General features: G+C 43.4%; 1 protein-coding gene across 1 annotated transcript in view; it reads right to left on the bottom strand.

Annotated features, from left to right (window-relative positions):
• Positions 1-13,576: 13,576 nt before the first annotated feature.
• The window catches only part of shkbp1 (SH3KBP1 binding protein 1), a 63,718-nt gene continuing 58,920 nt past the window's right edge, over positions 13,577-18,374 (bottom strand). The window contains exon 18 of the mRNA XM_072274399.1: positions 13,577-18,016. Coding sequence (XP_072130500.1) covers positions 17,473-18,016 — 544 coding nt within the window. The 3' untranslated portion in view covers positions 13,577-17,472. The remainder of the gene's footprint in view (positions 18,017-18,374) is intronic.

The following is an 18,374-nucleotide window of genomic DNA, read 5'->3' as shown; positions in this document are numbered from 1 at the left end:
CTAAAAACCGGGCTGGTTCTGCTCGCTGCTCTGCGCCGTTTATTCAGCTCAGCACCGAACTGAGGCAGCGGCCTGCTCCAACTGCAATGATGCCTGGCTTCGCATCTTTCATAAAACTTCAGTTGTGAATGCTATTTGCTTATTTTTATTGGTTGCTCAATTCTTCTTCCTCTCTGTGTATTGGGTGTTTGAAAATCTTTTTTTAAATAGGTTCATTTTGGGTTTTTCTTTGTTCTGTGGCTGCCCACAAGGAGATGACTCTCAAGCTTGTATAATGTATACATACTTTGATAATGAACTTGGAACTTTAAAATCTGACATTTGACCACGAGAAGATATGAAAACACATGCTAACTGTCTTGGAGCAAAAAGCAGAGAAGCTGAGGGAGGGATTTCCAGGGACTGCAGCATCAGTAGCTAAAGCTACAGTCACTATGAGAACGCATTTGAAAGTCAGAAATAGAGGAGTGCAGCTTTCCACAATGCTGGAAGGGGTTTCAGAGGTAGGAGGGATTAAGCCTGAGAATACAGGCCTGAGAAGTTCAAAGTTAAAGTGTTGCTTACACAAAGATTCAAAGTACATTCATTATCAAAATATATATGCAGTATATAACCCTGAGATTCGTCTTCCTACAGACAGCCATGATACAAAGAACAACCATGGAACCTATTCAAAGAAAAAAACATAAACCTCCCCTTCTACCCTCATAACAAAATATTGCACAAACATCAACAGAACAAAGCGAAAACACAGAATATAAGACATCAAACCACAAAGTCATCAAAACAGTCCGAGAATGTTCAGTTCAATCTAGCACTGTTGTGTTTGTTGACTTCAGGCCGCAGAAGCAGTCTGCCCCGATCAAAATCGCACAAACAGCAACAAGGAAGAAGCAACCAGAAATCAGAAACACATCGTAACATAAACTACAGAATGCAATCTACAAACTGCACCAATTAAACCTTGTTCAAGACCCAAGACTCTAGCACTATCCTCCAGCAGCATCGAGCAACGGCGGGGGGGGGGGGGGGGGGCGGAGGAGAGAGAGAGAGAGAGAGAGAGACAGACTGTTTATACGCAGACCCTAGCTAGCGTCAGCTTCTTCATCCTTGGAACCAACTAAGATCAGGGAGTACATAGAAATGGAGTCTGGTGTGAGTCAGAATGCAGGCTGGAACATGAATTTACTGAAACTGGGTAGAGGGAGCTGACAAGAGAAGGGCAGGAAAAGTTGTGCCTGGAGTGTTGAGGCAAGGGACAGGGCCAGGCAATGTTACAGAGCTAGGAAAAACAGGTAATTAGAAGTAATTATGAGGTCTTGCCTGCAACTCTGGTTCACAGTTCAACTTTGGGTAGTTGTCCATGAAGGGTTGGAGTTAGCTGTCAGGGAAACGAGGTTGGGATAGGGACCATGTCCTACATCTTAACTAACAATAATTGGTTGATGTAAATGACTTTGTCTGAACTGGGCTGTCACAATTGATAAAACACTATTGGGGAGAAATCTGATTGACTTAACATTTTATCTCTGAACATTACCCAACCCACCAGCACCCTTGTGAGAACTTGCTTCAGCCAAATCCTAGCAGTATAGAAAATCTGACTAGCTTCATATTAGTATAAATCATCCCCAAGGATTGCCACCTTGCCGTGGTGGAGAGGCTTGTGAAACCCCAAGATGCTGAGAACAATGCCTTCTGGAGTTAAGCTTCTGGTAGGGTCACTCATCGCAGTAAGGTCAAGGGGGAGGTTCCAGACAAAGAGTGATCCAACCAAGACGTCAACGGTGGAGCTGGCGGAAGATGATGACACGTCACTGAAGGGTCCCTAGTTGAGTTGCACTCCATGTCACTGGACCCTGACCCCAATCTGTCAAAGACCATATGGTGGCTGCCTGTGCGTCAGCCTCCCCACATTACAGTCACACTCAGGCATTCTCCATTAAGGTAACAATCCTTTGGGAGTATACCATGCACATTACTAATATAAATACAATATGTGTGTTTAATATTGATTAATGCTACATTCCCTGCACGGAGATCCATTGCACTGTCATTGGGGATGATAGTTTACCTCAACCTACAACTAAGACTAAAGTGGAGCCTTGCTGCCATACGTTTAAAAATTTAACCACTGGATATACAAATCCACACTCAGTGTGTAAGACAAAAGGGATAGAACCCTGTGAACAGACTTCCAATCAATCTGTACAAATTTGGCTGGATTGGTGGATCCTATCTGGCGGTAAGATCACCTGTAAGCCAGAAGGAAGCAGCAGAGGCTAGCTTATTAGATATATTATTGAAGATACTGATTATTGCATGGCAGGGGAAATAAGGGTTTCAGAGAAAAGGCAGGTAGATGTAGCTAAGTCCATGGCTAGAGCATTTCCTGATTGGCAGGGGATAAAGAGTATGAATAAAGGGGGCCTTTTCTGGTTGGCTGCCAGTGACTAGTGGTGTTCAGCAAGGTACGGTGTTGGGACCAATTCTTTTTATGTTGTCTTTCTTTCTTTATTAATCTTTTTATTGATTTAAAAGGAACATAAATACAAACAAGAGGAGAATTACTCTCAAATATATATATCAATAACAATACAAACAGATTGAAATAGACATTATCAAAATCATACATAGTGTTAAGCTAGTATATAATACATAATAAAAAAGAAAACAGCAATTCTCCTCTTATCAGTTCATGAAGAGGAAAGAAAAAACATTGAATTTTAAATGAAGGAAAAAAAACCCACTACGCTATACAAAAAAAGGAGAAAAAAGGGACTGGGCAGACCATTCTGAGGATACGACCAAAAAAAAAGACTTTCTGATCAAATCTAAAACTTTGGAAAAAAAAAGTTGTAAGAGTAATATCAAATTAAGTGTATTAGATTTATTACTTTTGCAGAAGGATTTACGACTCAATTACGTTGGCTGATACCTGATCTCGAATTGAATTAAGAGGTGGCAAAACCCTTCCCGAAGCCGAACAAACAAAGAAATCAGGGGAAGTCTCTACTTCAGAAAGAATGCTCTCTGTAATAGAAGTTACAGATGCCAAGAGCGGTACGGTAAACACCAAAATTGATAAGCTGACAAACGCTAATGAAAAGCTTGAAAAAACTATTTTTGCTGTTCAGGAATCTTTGAAGGATCTGGAAGATCAATATCAGATGCTTAAACAGAGCACTCCTAGAATTGAAAGAGAACAAGAGTCAACGAGTCGAACTATTAAAGAACAAGAATTGAAATTATCGTCTATGGAAAAGAAAATTAGTGAGGTTACTTCGGAGTTATCAAGAATTAAGAAGAAAACGATCGATCTGGAAAGCAGAAGTCACAGGATGAATTTATGCATACTGGGTTTGCCTGAAAATACTGAAACCGGTGAGCCATTAAAGTTCTTTTCGAACATATGTTATATTCACTTTTTAGTGAGATTCTTGAAGCCTGTACGCTACTGGACAGAGCTTTCCGAATTTGACGTCTCAAGCCTTCAGCCGAAATGAAACCTTGTCCTATTATAGTATGTCTGCATTATTTTACAACCAAAGAAGCTATTCTTCGGGATGCAAGGAAAAGGGATAAGCTAATTTATGATGGAGCAAAGATTCGTATAGTTTAAGATTTTACTCCAGAGATTTATGTTGAAAGAATTATGTTGAAAGTTTCCCCACTAAACTTTTCCCAATGCCAGCTACCAATGACAAGATTTTTGGTTTGACAAACTGCTTCATCCCACCACCAGTGCTGCACTAACAGTGTTGTACCCACGATCAGAACTCTAATACAAGAACATTAAGTCAAAGGGTTGGGCAGGGGCTTTGAAGGGTTGGGTGGGGGCTACAAAGGCTACAGTATAGATCTTATTTAGGAGCTGCATTAAAAGAGTATGCATAGTGTGATAAGGTCCTAAATTACCCCTATGAACTGTACTTTTGAAAAGAGAGAGAGAGAGTTGTTCAACACCAGACACCTTGTTATTAAGAGAGAGAGAGGCAAAGTCTGCTTGAAGATGGTGTTGTGCTTTCTCTGCAGCATGGTTACACTTTGCAAGGACACTGGCAGCTTCCAAGTTCTTACAGAGAGAGAAGGGAGGAGCTGCTTGATGGACAGCTGGTGTTCAGCACGGTGAGATAAACAGAAGGTCAGCTGTTAGACCTACAGACACATGGTTTTGGACACTGAATGAGCTTTGTTGTGCCCACAGAAAAGGTGGGTTTTGGAGGATCAATCAGGAGAATCGATCAGTGGCTCTCACAGTGTGGAAAAGGTGTGACGGGTGGGGAGTTATTCGTGTGCCCAACCCTCACCTGGGTTGATAATTCCACCACAGAAGAATGGTCCCCTTTGTTGTGGTCACCGTCAGTGACTTCTAAAGGATTTCGGAGGACAACAGGAAGATTGACGGCATCAACTCACCTGAAGACTTAAACTTCTCTCTCTCTCTCCATCACAACTCAACTCAATACCATGAACTGAACTGAATGTTACTCATCATTGTAAGACTATTTATTTACCCCTAGACTTGAAGAAGCTTGGTTTTTCTGTTTCCATATATATTAAAAAATCATTGCTAACCTGTTTGATATATCTGCATTTATATTACTGTATTGTATAGTTACTAATAAATGATATTCGTTAATAGCAATACCAGACTCCAAAGTGTTTTCCACTTCTGCTGGTTCTTTAACCTGTCACGGGGTACGTGACAATAGTAACATCACACTTAGTGTAACAGTATCAGAGCACTGTGTGTTGTAATCAAGCTTGCATGCACCACTTGTGCTAGCAGCTTATTCCAAGCTCATGACCTTGAGCGAAGAAGTCTCCTCTCATGTTCCTCTTAAACTTTTCACCTATCCTTTAACCCATTACTTCCAGTTGTAGTCCCAACCAAACCCGTTGAGAAAAGACTGCTTGCATTTACCCTTGATACCCCCTCATAATTTTGTATACCTCTTACAAATCTCCCATCAATCTTCTATATTCCAAGGAATGAAGTCCCAACCTATTTGATCTTTCAATATAACTCAGGTCCACCCGACCCGGCAACATCCTTGTAAATTTTCTCTGTACTCTTTCAAACTTATTGACTCATTTCCTGTAGGAGATGACCAAACTGCACACAATATTCCAAATTAGGCCTCACCAATATCTTATATAACTTCAATATTATATCTCATCTCCTGTACTCAGTACTTTGATTTATGAAGACCAATGTGCCAAAAGCTTTCTTTACGACCCCATCTACCTGTGATGCAATTTTCAATCAATTATGGGCCTACATTCCCAGATCCATTTTTTCTACTGCCCTACCGTACACTGTATAAGATCTAGCATGATTTCTCCTCCCAAAGTTTAACACCATACAACCGTAAGATATAGGAGCAGAATTAGACTATTTATTCCATCTAGTCTGATCCACCATTTCATCATGGCTGATCTATTTTTTCTCTCAGCCTCAATCACCTGCCTTCTCCCCATATCTATTCATGCCCTGAGCAATCAAGAAACTATCAACGGCTGTCTTAAATATATCAAATGACTTGGCCTCCACAGCTTCCTGTGGCAAATAATTCCAGATTCATGACTCTCTGGCTAAAGAAATTCCTCCTCATCTCCATTCTAAAAGGATGCCCCTCCATTCTGAGGCTGTGTTCTCTGGTCTTAGTCTCTTCCACCATAGGAAACATCCTCTCCATATCCACTCTATCAAGACCTTTCACCATTCAATAGGTTTCAATGAGGTCACCCCTCATCCTTCTGAAATCTAGTGAATACAGGCCTATAATGCTCTTCATGTGAAAAGCCATTCAATCATGGATCATTTTTGTGAACCTTCTTTTAATCCTCTCCAGTTTCAGCATATCCTTCCTAAGGGGCCCAAAACTGTTCACAATACTCCAAGAGAGTCTTCACCAGTGCTTTATAAAGTCTCAACATTACATCCTTAATTTTATATTCTAGTCCTCTTTAAATGAATGCTAACATCGCATTTGCCTTCCTAACCACAGACTCACCCTGCAAATTAACCTTCAGAGAATCCTGCACAAGGACTCAAAGATCTCCTTGTGCCTCAGTTTTTCGTATTTTCTCTCCATTTAGAAAATAGTCAACACTTTCATTTCTTCTACCAATGTGCATGACCAAACTATTCCCAACACTGTATTCCACCTAATAGTTCTTTGCCCATTCTCCTAATCTGTCCATGTCCTCGGTAGCCTACCTCCTCAAAAACTACCTGCCTCTCCACATCTTCATATTGTTTCAAACTTTGCAACAAAGCCATCAATTTCATCATCCAAATCATTAACACATAACATATATTTTTATTTATTTTTAAATCAGTCTCAACAGAGACTCCTGTGGAACAGCACTAGTCACTGGCAGCCAGCCAGAAAAGGCTCCCTTTATTCCCACCCTTTGCCTCCTGCCAGTCAGCCACTGCTTTATCCATGCTAGGATCTCTCCTGTAATACAATGGGCTCATAGCTTGTTAAGCAGTGACGTGCAGCATGACATCAAAGGCCTTCTGAAACTCCAAATACACAACATTAATCGATTCTCCTTTGTCTATCTCGCTTGTTATTTTGTTCCAAAGTATTCAAGAAAAGTTGTCTGATAATATTTTCCCCTGAGGAAACCATGCAGACTGCGGCCTATTTTTTTAATAAGCCTCATAGTGCCCTAAGACTTCATCCTAATAATCGACTCTGACATCAGTCTTCTGCCTTTCTCCCTTCTTAAAGAGTGGAGTGACATTTGCAATATTCCAGTCTTCCAGAAACATTCCAGAATTTAGTGATTTTTGGAAGATCATTACTAATGCCTCCATGATCTCTTCAGCCACCTCATTCAGAACCTTGGGGTGTACACCATCTGGTCCAGGTGACTTATCTACCTTCAGACCTTTCAGTTTCCCAAGAACCTTCTCTCTAGTAATGGTAATTTCACACACTTCATGACCACTGACACCTTAAACATCCAACATACTGCTAGTGTCTTCCACAGTGAAGACTAATGCAAACTACATATTCAGTTCGTCCATGATTTCCTTGTCCCCTATTACTAGCTCTCCAGCATCGTTTTCCAGCAATAAAAATATCCACTGTCACCTCACTTTTATACTTCATGTATCTGAAGAAACTTTTGATATCCTCTTTGATATTATTGGCTAGATTACTTTTGTATTCCATCTTTACCTTAATGACTTCTTCAGTTGCTTCTACTGGTTTTTAAAAGCTTCCCAATCCTCTAACTTTCCACTAACTTTTGCTCTATTACATGCCCTCTCTTTGACTTTTATGCTGGCTGTGTGCCTTCCCAATTTCTTTTAGAAATTCTAGCCTTGGCTGCTCTGCCATCATCCCTGCCAGTGTTCTTTTCCAACCAATTTTGACCACCTCTTCTCATGCCTCTGTAATTCCCTTTACCCCACTGTAATACTGATATATTCTGACTAGCTTCTTCTTCTCAAATTTCAGGGTGAATTTGATCATATTATGATTATTTGTCCCAAAGGGTATTTTTTTAAGCTAAACTCTCTAATCAATTCTGGTTCATTGCTCAACACCCAATCCAGAATAGCTGATACCCTAGTGGGCTCAACTAGGAGCTGCTCTAAAAAGCCATCTTGTAGGCACTCTAGAAATTCCCCTCCTTGGAATCCAGCATCAACCTGATTTTCTCAATCTACCTGCATGTTGAAATCCCCCATGACTATTGTTACATTGCCCTTTTGGCATACATTTTCTATCTCTCATTGTAATTTGATGACCACGTCCTTACTACTGTTTGGGGATCTATTGGAACATTAGAGTTTTTCTAACAAGAATTCAGCTCAACAAAGTTTGTGAAATTCCTACTCATATAGTGTGCTGAAATAACTCTTCAGTTTCAATTTGAAAGTCTCTAAGGTACTATTCTCAAATACACAACTGGGTAGTTTGTTCCATGTGTCCACAACTCACTGTGTAAAGAAATGCTTCCTGATGTTAGTCTGAAATCTCCCTTTAAGCAGTCTTCACCTGTGTCCTCATTGATGGATTGATTTTGAAGTAGCAGCTGGCATCCACATTACTTATACCCTTAAGGATTCTGTCATGTCTCCTCTCATTCTACATCTGCTTAAGCTAAAAAGATTTAATTCTTTCATCCTTTCTTCATAGCTTATACCCTGCAGACCTGGAATAAGTCTAGTCACCCTTCTCTGAACTCCCTCCAGTGTCTTCACATCTCTCACAAAATAAGGAGACCAAGACTGTACACAGCACTCAAGGTGTGGCCTCACAAGCTCATGTTACAGATTAAGGAGAACGCCTCTTGACTTGAACTCCACTGAGCGCATTACATAGCCCAGCATTCTATTAACCTTCCTAATCACTTCTGTGCATTGTCTAGATGTTGATAGTGATGGGTCTACCAGGATGCCCAAATCCTTCTCATACAGTGCACTTTCTAACTTAAGGTCCCCCCCCCCCCATTGTATACTTATATCTAATATTTCTACTTCCTATATATAATACTTTTACTGACATTAAATTTCATCTGCCATTTATCTGCTCACATCTGGATTTTGTTTAGATCTAACTGTATAGATTCTGCTGCCTGACTGTTCTCAGCTCGTCCCCTAATATTGTGACATCGGCAAACTTTACCAGTTTATTTGTTATGTGCTTATCCAAATCATTAATGTAAATTAAAAACAGCAGTGGCCCCTGATCCCTGTGGAACCCCACTTTTAACATCTTCTAGGCGTGAAAATGATCCTCTTACCATAACTTGATGTTTTCTGTTTTTGAGCCAATTCTGCACCCATTCGCACACCTTACCCTGAATCCCTACCTGCTGTAATTTGATTATTAACTTCTTGTGGAGTACCTAGACAAAAACCTTCTGAAAGTATTTGTTCTGAATACAACTCCCTACACCCTTGAAGTTCCTTAGCTTTATCTGTAATGATTATACACCTTCAGATCCTATGTCACCTCTTTCAAATTATTTGATTCCATTTTTTTTTAAAACTAACAGAGCAACGCCATTCGCTCTGCCTTCCTGCCTGTCCTTTCCTTATAATGTATATCCGTGGATATTAAGTTCTCAGCAATTCTTCTTTCAGCCATGATTCAGTAATGCCTACAACACCATACCTGCCAATCTGCAACTGTGCTTATTCCAATACTGCACGCCTTCAGTCCTGTATTGACCCTTTTCGATTTTGTCTGATTTTTATGTTACAACTCATTCTGTTGACTGCAATGTTTCCCTTTCAACATCCTCTCCTCACTGCACATTGTCTTTGTTTGTAAGCCAGTACCTCGTCTTCAGCACTATCATCCACCTTTTCTACAACACTTCTTGCATTGAAATATAGGCAGCTCAGGGCACTAGTCGCACCATGCTCAACCTTATGATTCCTGACTTTATCTGAGGTCTAACCAACATCTGCCTCCACAACCTCCCCACTAACTGTTCTGGCACTCTGGTTCCCATCACCCTGCAATTCCAGTTTAAACCCCACCGTGCAGTATTAACAAATCTTCCCGCTAGAATATTAGTCCCCTTCTAGTTCAGGTTCAAGCCATCCCTCCTGTACAGGTTCTCCCTTCCCTGGAAGAGAGGTCAATGATTCAAAAATCTTATGCCCTCCTTCCTACCCCAACTTCTTAGCCAGGTATTAAACTGTATAATCTTTCTATTTCCAGCTTCACCAGCACATGGCATGGGTAACTAAGGAGGCTTAGGAGTTGGTGGTAGACCTGAGGAGAGCTAAGGTACCGGTGACCCCTGTTTCTATCCAGGGGGCCAGTGTGGACATGGTGGAGGATTACAAATACCTGGGGATACGAATTGACAATAAACTGGACTGGTCAAAGAACACTGAGGCTGTCTACAAGAAGGGTCAGAGCCGTCTCTATTTCCTGAGGAGACTGAGGTCCTTTAACATCTGCCGGACGATGCTGAGGATGTTCTACGAGTCTGTGGTGGCCAGTGCTCTCATGTTTGCTGTTGTGTGCTGGGGTAGCAGGCTGAGGGTAGCAGACACCAACAGAATCAACAAACTCATTCGGAAGGCCAGTGATGTTGTGAGGATGGAACTGGACTCTCTGACGGTGGTGTCTGAAAAGAGGATGCTGTCCAAGTTGCATGCCATCTTGGACAATATCTCCCATCCACTACATAATGTATTGGTTGGGCACGGGAGTACACTCAGCCAGAGACTCACCGAGATGCAACTCAGAGCGTCATAGGAAGTCACTCCTGCCTGTGGCCATCAAACTTTACAACTCCTCCCTTGGAGGGTCAGACACCCTGAGGAAATAGGCTGGTCCTGGATTTATTTCCTGGGATAATTTACATATTACTATTTAATTATTTATGGTTTTATTACTATTATTTATGGTGAAACTGTAACGAAAATCAATTTCCTCCAGGATCAATGAAGTATGACTATGACTACGACTACGACTAACAATCCTGAAATCACAAACCTGGCAGTCCTGCTCTTTAACTTGGCTTCTAACTCCCTATACAGAACCTCACCACTTGTCCTACCCATGTTGTTGGTACCTACATGGACCATGACCTCTGGCTGATCACTCTCCCGCATAAGAATGCTGAGGAGTCAATCCAAGGTATCCCGGATCCTGGCACCTGGGAATCTCGTCCTCACCCACAGAACCTCCTGTCCATTCCCCTACCTATCAAATCCCTTATCACCACAGAGTGCCTCTTCCTCCCCCTTCCCTTCAGAGTCACAAAACCAGACTCAGTGCCAGTGACCGGACCACTGTGACTTTCCTCACTTAGGTCAACTCCCAACCCCAGCAATATCCTAAGTGATATACGTTTTGTTGAGCGGGATGGCCACAGGAGTTCTCTGCACTGGCTCCTTAACCCTGTTTCCCCTCCTGACTGTCACCCAGTTTCTTGTGTCCTGCACTTTGGGTGTAACTACCTCTCTGTGTGTCCTATCTATCATCCAAGAGAACATCTCGCACTTGATCGCATCTGCCATTTTTCTCACAATTTTCCAGCTGGTGTAGATCCCATTCTTAAGTTCTTAAAGTCCTCCTCACCGTCCACTACACCTCAATCTTGGTGTCATTCGCAAATTTGCTGATCCAGTTGACTGCATTATCATCCAGATAGTTGATATAGATGAAGAACAGTAATTAAGTTGAATAAAGTGATAAGATTGGTTAGACACAACCAACCATGCATGAAGCAACGCTGTCTATCCCAAATCAGTCCATATCTATCCAATTATTCGTATATCCAGTCCCTTAGACTACATTCCAAAAACTTTCCCACTACTGATGACAAATGAACCAAACAAATTTAAGGGCAGGATGGAAGTTGGAGGCAAAGTTGATTAAAGACAATAAACAGTTCTCTTAAGCAACACACATCAAAGTTGCTGGTGAACGCAGCAGGCCAGGCAGCATCTCTCGGAAGAGGTACAGTCGACGTTTCAGGCCAAGGCCCTTCGTCAGGACTAACTGAAGAAAGAGCTAGTAAGCGATTTTATGCCATCCCCAACTGAACCTGCGGCTTGAGGCCTAGTCCTCGCTACAACCGAGGCAACACTGCTGCCTCACTGCCTGTCCCACTACCAAGGGAAGGAGGCCTGCGGCTGCCAATGTCCAACAAGAGAAATGTCCAGGACAGTCGCTCATGGTTTCACTACAGAGCACTTTTGCACCAACATGAAGTAACCAACTCCAGTGCCTCTGAGTATCAGACAGCAGCATGGTCTGCACTCAGCTCAGCTCCTCTGAACCCAGTCCAGCTGCTCCTGTGGCCCCTTGTTCCAACTTGAATCCCTCAGCCCGCTGGCCTGACTCACCTGCCATGGCCCGACAGCCCGATACAACTCTCCTGGTCTGACAGGCTGACTCGCCTTCTCTGAACCACTGGCTGGTTCGTACGACACCCAGCCAGCTACTCTGAACACTAAGCAGCTCACTGATGCAATACGCACTGTCCATGAAGTTATTGGAGTCAAGAACAGTCTTACTTTGTATATAAAATAGATTTTACAAAGTAAAAAGCACTTCTGTTTGCACCCCAAGAGGCTGCTGCTCGTATATGTGCCATCTTACCAGAATAACAATTGCATATTATCCAGAAGAGATTTTGAATAACAACAGGATAGTTTACATATACCCAGACACAAATGATAAAGTGGGGCTTACAGTTTTCAACAGGGAAGGCAGAATTGATCACAGCTACGAATGTTTCACAACTGAACACTATCCACAACTTCCACTTGCCCATTCTCACACGACCACTAAAATTGAGTCCTTCACCACCCTTAAGACTCATCATCTTACCTTTGAGGGTTTGCAAGGCTTACTCATCTCCTCTGTGATGAGGAGGGAGGCGGAGTAGTGTTCACAGGGTGCTAACTACTTCCCCCGGCAGGGCAGAGTGATCACAAAGCCCTGCTACCACGAGAGTGAATGCCATGAGAAATCTACAAACAGTACTTCATTGTGCCTACCATATCTCCCTTGAACACAGCTGCTAGCTCCACCACTATCAGTATTCTAATATGTTGAATTCGCAGATGGCTGGCAGAAGTCAGATTTTAACTTAATTCATACTCACATATGCAAAGACCAAACGAACCTGCACAGTGCACTTCCTATTAAAACACCAGAACATTTCTGGTCAGTAATTCAGAAGGTGTGTAGCTAGGGTGGTTGATGGTTGAGTTGAGTTACTGATCTTGTCAATTTATGTCACCATGCATCATCAGTTTGTGGACAATCAGCAGTGCATTGATGATGTCTCCTCGCATGGTAACAAAATGTTTGCAAGTAAATTGCCAAAATTGGAGAACAACTCAACACACCCAGTTTTAGTCCAACCTGTGTCTGGTCATTATCTCTGAGTTTCAGCCTGAGCTGCTTTCCTTGCCATAGTTGATCCTAGGGTCACTCTGCGATTCTGGATTAATGTGCTGTTCCAGGGCTTGGTAAGGATTTATATCCCATTTCCAAGCCAACCTCCCTCTTATTCCTTCTGTTCTCCAGTCCAGGGTCCATCTTCATCCATCGCAAGTGGATTATTGATAGCCACAGTATCACCCTGATTTTTTTTTCAATTTAACAATTGCACCTTAAATGATTACGACTGTGCCAATCAGCAAAAAGAGGAAAATGGAATTGATTGTTGTTGATAGTTCATATGGGGACTGTACTCATCACAGGGATTTGATAACCAAGGCTTATCACTCAGGTATTTTTTTTCCATGGAATCCTATGCCTCCAGTTAACTTGAATTATCATGGTCAGTACCATCTGTACTGATTACCATTGGAAGTGTGTACGGGATTGTCTCTTTTTGCCTTACAATAGGTGTGCACTGTCTTATATCAATTTATTAGGCCTCTAAGACTTTGGTTCAAGGATGCCACTTGTGGATAAGATATTACCAAATTGGTGTGATACCCCTTACCTCACGTTGATCTGGTTCCAACTTGAAGAACACACTTCACAGTGTCTTAATTGACATTTATGGTTTTACAAAAAAAAAAAAAAAAATCGCTGATTCAGAATCCACTGCCAACTAATCCTAGAGATTTATTTCTTCAAGCAAATCATTATCAATCACCTTGTTGATTCTACAAGAACTTCACAAACCATTAATTATCCCTGTATGTAACAACCTCCATTTGAATTACTCCCAAACATTGTGGTGCCGCTAACATTGCAGCCTCTCTCCCAGCTGAGCTCAATCACTCTTATGCTCGGTTCAATGTCGCTAACTCTGAGCCTCCGAGGAAAGCCACCGCTACAACCTGGTCATCTCTGAGGCTGAAGCACGCAGGTGTTTCTAACGAGTGGACAGTCGCAAGGCTGCGGGAACGGACGAGTACTCAGGATGTGCACAGCACAACTGGCAGGTGTGTTTACTGACAGTTTTTAATCTCTCCCTTGTCCCGTGTAGAGTGCCCTCCTGCTTCAAGTTATCCACCATTGTCCCTGTACCAAAAAAGACCAAGGTAACATGCCTGAACAACTGGCGTCCTGTCGCACTCATCTCAATAATAAGCAAATGCTTTGAGAGGTTGGTCAAGGATTACATCTGCAGCTTGCTACCACCCAAACTGGATGTTCTACAATTTGCCTACCAATACAACCGATCGACAGACGACACAATAGCCACTGCTCTATATACTGTCCTTACACATTTGCAGAAGAAGGATGCTTAAGTGAGAATTCTGTTCTTGGACTACAGTGCAGCATTCAACACGATAGTTCCATCTAGACTCTACAAGAAGCTCAGAGACCTCTGCCTTGACCTTGCCTTGTACAGCTGGATCCTGGACTTCCTGCCAGATCGCCAGCAGGTGGTAAGAGTGCGCTCCCTCCACCCCTCTGACTCTCAGAACAGGAGCCCCTCAGAGCTGTGTACTAAGTCCCCTCCTTTACTCCCTATATACCCATGACTGTGTCGCCACCCATAGCTCTAATCTGCTAATTAAATTTGCCGAAGACACTACATTGGCCTTATCTCAAACAATAACGAGGAAACCTACAGGGAAGACATCATCTCTCTGACGCAATGGTGTCAAGAAAACAACTTCTCCCTCAATGTCGTAAAAACAAAGGAGCTAGTTGTGGATTACAGGAGGAATGGAGGCTGGCTAACCTCTATCGACATCAGTGGATCTGGGGTTGAGAGGGTAAACAGCTTTAAGTTCCTTGGCATCCACATCTCTGAGGACCTCACGTGGTCTGTACACACCAGCTGTGTGGTGAAAAAGGCACAATAGCACCTCCTTCACCTCAGATGGTTGAGGAAGCTTGGTATGGGCAGTCTGTAATATAGCCCCAGTAACATGGTCATACCTTTCTTATTTCTCAGTTCCACCCATAATGCATCACTAGTCGAGTTCTCCAGTCTGTCCAGACAGAACACTGCCGTGACATTTTCCCTGACTAGTAACACCACCCCTCCTCCTTGAATCCCTCCTGTTCTGTCGCATCTGAAACAATGGAAACTCAGAATACTGAGCTGCCAGTTCTGCCCCTCCAGCAGCCAAGTCTCACTAATGGCCACAATATCATAATTCCAGGTGCTGACTCATGCCCTGAGCTCATCCGCTTTTCCTACGATACTTCTTGCATTGAATTTCTTACATTTCTATCCTTGGAAAAAATACCCCGTCTACTCTATCTATGCCTCTCATAATCTGATAACCTATCAGCTCTTCCCCCAGCTTCTGCTGCTCTAGAAAGAACAACCCAAGCTTATACTGCCTTCTAACCAGGCAGCATCCTGGTAAACCTCTTCTGCACCCTTTGAAAAGCCTCAACATCCTTCCTATAGTGGGGCGACCAGAGTAGAAGAGTAGGAAATAATGACTGAAGATCCTGAAGGTTCTCAATTAGGGTGAAGGTGGAAGGGATGTTTCGCCTTAAATCTAGAATGAAGATATGCTACATTTAAAAAGTAACACAAAACAAATGAGGCGTTTTTTTCTGCCAACTACTTTTTTTTCCCCCCTATCCATACCATATGCCAATATTGTTGACAGAATTTCAGATGCTGATGAGAAGGCAAGAAGGCATGCAGGAGCGAGGTGTATCAGTGGTATTCAGCAACCAGCTGCAACACACATCAGGCCTCAGAGGGGTCAGAAGTGGAAAGAGCAATCAATTTGAAGTTCCTGGGTATCAAATCTCTGCGGACCTATCCTGGACCAAACATATTGATGCAGCTACAAAGAAAGCACAGCTTTATTTCATGAGGAGTTTTAGGAGATTTGGTATGACACCGTATACACTGACAAATTTCTACAGATGTACCGTGCAGAGCATTCAAAGTGGCTACATCACAGTCTTGTATGGGCGTGGTGGGGTGGGGGGCACTTCACAAGATCAAAAGAAACTACAGAGAGTTGTAAACTTAGTCTGTTCCATCATGGGCACTAGCCTCCGCAGCATCCAGGACATCTTCCAGGAGCAATGCCTCAAAAAGGCAGTATCCATCAAGGACCCCCCATATCACTCAGGACATACCCTGCTCACAATTCACAGTTTCTCTCATGATGTATTGCATTGTACTGCTGCTGCAAAAACAGCACATTTCATGACATATGCTGGCATATTAAACCAAATTTTGATTCAGTACTAACAAGCCGAGTCCACGGGACTTTACACAAGAGAGGAGGGGAGGGAGAGTGCATATACATTCGAAGTTAGCAAGATAAACCGTGATCCAGTGTAACAGAGATCGCCATCACCAGATGTGCATCAACATTTGTAACAGAAGAAGCAAACCGAAGAACATCAGCACTAGGAACCACATCACGGAAATGAAGCAATGCATGGGTTGCACCTTTGGGTTGGACCTCGATTCTTATCTTTTAATCTTTGAGGAACCAACATGTAAACGGAAATGTAACATTAAAAGCAGGTGGAGTTTACTCCAGAAATTGTAACACAGAAATGAAGCAACTCATGTTGCACTCTGGACCTGGATTCATGTAAACTTTAACCAAAAGCAGATGGGAGTTTTCAGCCATATAAATTACCGGCAACACAGGCTCTCACAAAGTCACTGCAAGCAGGTCCAGAACCAGCTGGAGTTTTCCACGGATCCTCAAATCACTGATGTAGGGGCCAGTTCATCTGGACTCTCCCAAACCCACACATCCCCGATCTGGGGGCCGGTTCAGTTGGACTTCCCCAGACCCACAGATCCCTGATGTGGGGGCCAGTTCATCCGGACTCTCCCAGACCCGCAGAGCCCTGATCTGGGGGCCAGTTCAGTTAGACTTCCCCAGACCCACACATCCCCGATCTGGGGGCCAGTTCAGTTGGACTTCCTTAGATCCACAGATCACTGACGTGGGGGCCAGTTTATCCGCACTCTCCCAGACCCACAGATTCGTGATGTGGGGGAGAGTTCAGTTGGACTTCCCCAGATCCACAGATCCCTGATGTGGGGGCCAGTTTAACCAGACTCTCCCAGACCCATAGAGCCCTGATGTGGGGGCCTGTTCAGCTGGACTTCCCCAGACCCATAGATCCCCGATGTGAGGACACGCTCAACTAGAATTTTCTATGTACCCGCAGTTCCCTGACGTGGGAGCGAATTCAACCAGAATTTTCTATGGACATACAGCTCTCTAATGTGGGGCCAGTTCAACCGGAATTTTCCGTGGACCTGCAGCTCCCTGATGCGGGAGCCAGTTCAACTGGAATTTTCCGTGGATCTGCAGCACCCTCACGTGGCAGCCAGTTCAACTGGAATTTTATGCGGACCTGCAGCTCATTTCATCTCCAATTTGAAAGAGAAACACTTGGAGATCAGTAACAACTCATCCAAAGGTCAGGGGTCAGTACCTGCTTCAAATCACCCAACCCAAAAATCTTTCCACACCCTTCCTTGGAACTCCCAGCTGGAAAAGTCTGGCAGTCTGGATTCACATGAAATGTTGCGAGGCAGTCAGCGTTAGAATGAAGTCTCATTCATTCTGGGTCTCGAGGCAGCTGGTAATTCGGCAGGTGAGCTGAGGGAATTTGCTACTGGCTGGGCTTCCTGTCCGGCGGGACTGGCTTGCATGGGTCTTGATCCCGGTATTGAATTGGATTCAGACAGGGTTCTATTTATCACCGAAATTCTTCTGTCCGACTCACAGCTGAGCCGGCGCAGATCCACAGCACTAAATTCGTTGGAACGTGCCAGCTCCTGGCAACGCTCCACAAAGCTGCCCCTCTGCCCCAACTTGCTCTCACCCTCAGATGTGGTCAAATTGTCTGCCTGGTGCTGAAAACGCCGTAGCCTCGCTTCACCAACAGGTTTCAGCATTTGAGCATTTCCCGAGCTAACGAGATCACTTTTCTCCAGTGACGTTCGACTAGCAATGGACGACTGCAGGCTATTCAAACTGGGAGATCCCTCGCGCTGTCTGGTCAGGCTGGGACTATCCACTCGCGGTCCTCCTGTCCCACTCCGCAGCAGCCTCTCCCGGAACCCATCGGACGTCAGAAATTGGCTGTTTCAAGAGAGAAAAAAAGGAAGAATAATCTGCAGGAAAAGCCTTCATCTGTCATGAAAACATTGAGCACAAAACACGACCAGCAAACAGTCTCACTAACATTGCTGAAATTCAACGAAACATGGTGGAATCACAAGGTCACCTGTGCTGCAACAGTGGCTCCTCCAGAATAAATCAGCTCTCTTCAGGTCAAGCCAAGGCAACTTTATAAACGCAAACAACAGGAATTCTGCAGATGCTGGAAATTCAAGCAACTTTGATGTGTGTTGCAACTTTATAAACTCTGGTTATGCCACGTCTGGAATATTGCATACAATAATGGTCGCCCCACTATAGGAAGGATGTTGAGGCGTTG

The sequence above is a fragment of the Mobula birostris genome, chromosome 12 (genome assembly GCF_030028105.1).
Source record: "Mobula birostris isolate sMobBir1 chromosome 12, sMobBir1.hap1, whole genome shotgun sequence".
Taxonomy (NCBI): Eukaryota; Metazoa; Chordata; class Chondrichthyes; order Myliobatiformes; family Myliobatidae; genus Mobula; species Mobula birostris.
Note: the sequence above shows the minus strand (reverse complement) of the source record. Positions and strands in the feature narration are given on the sequence as shown.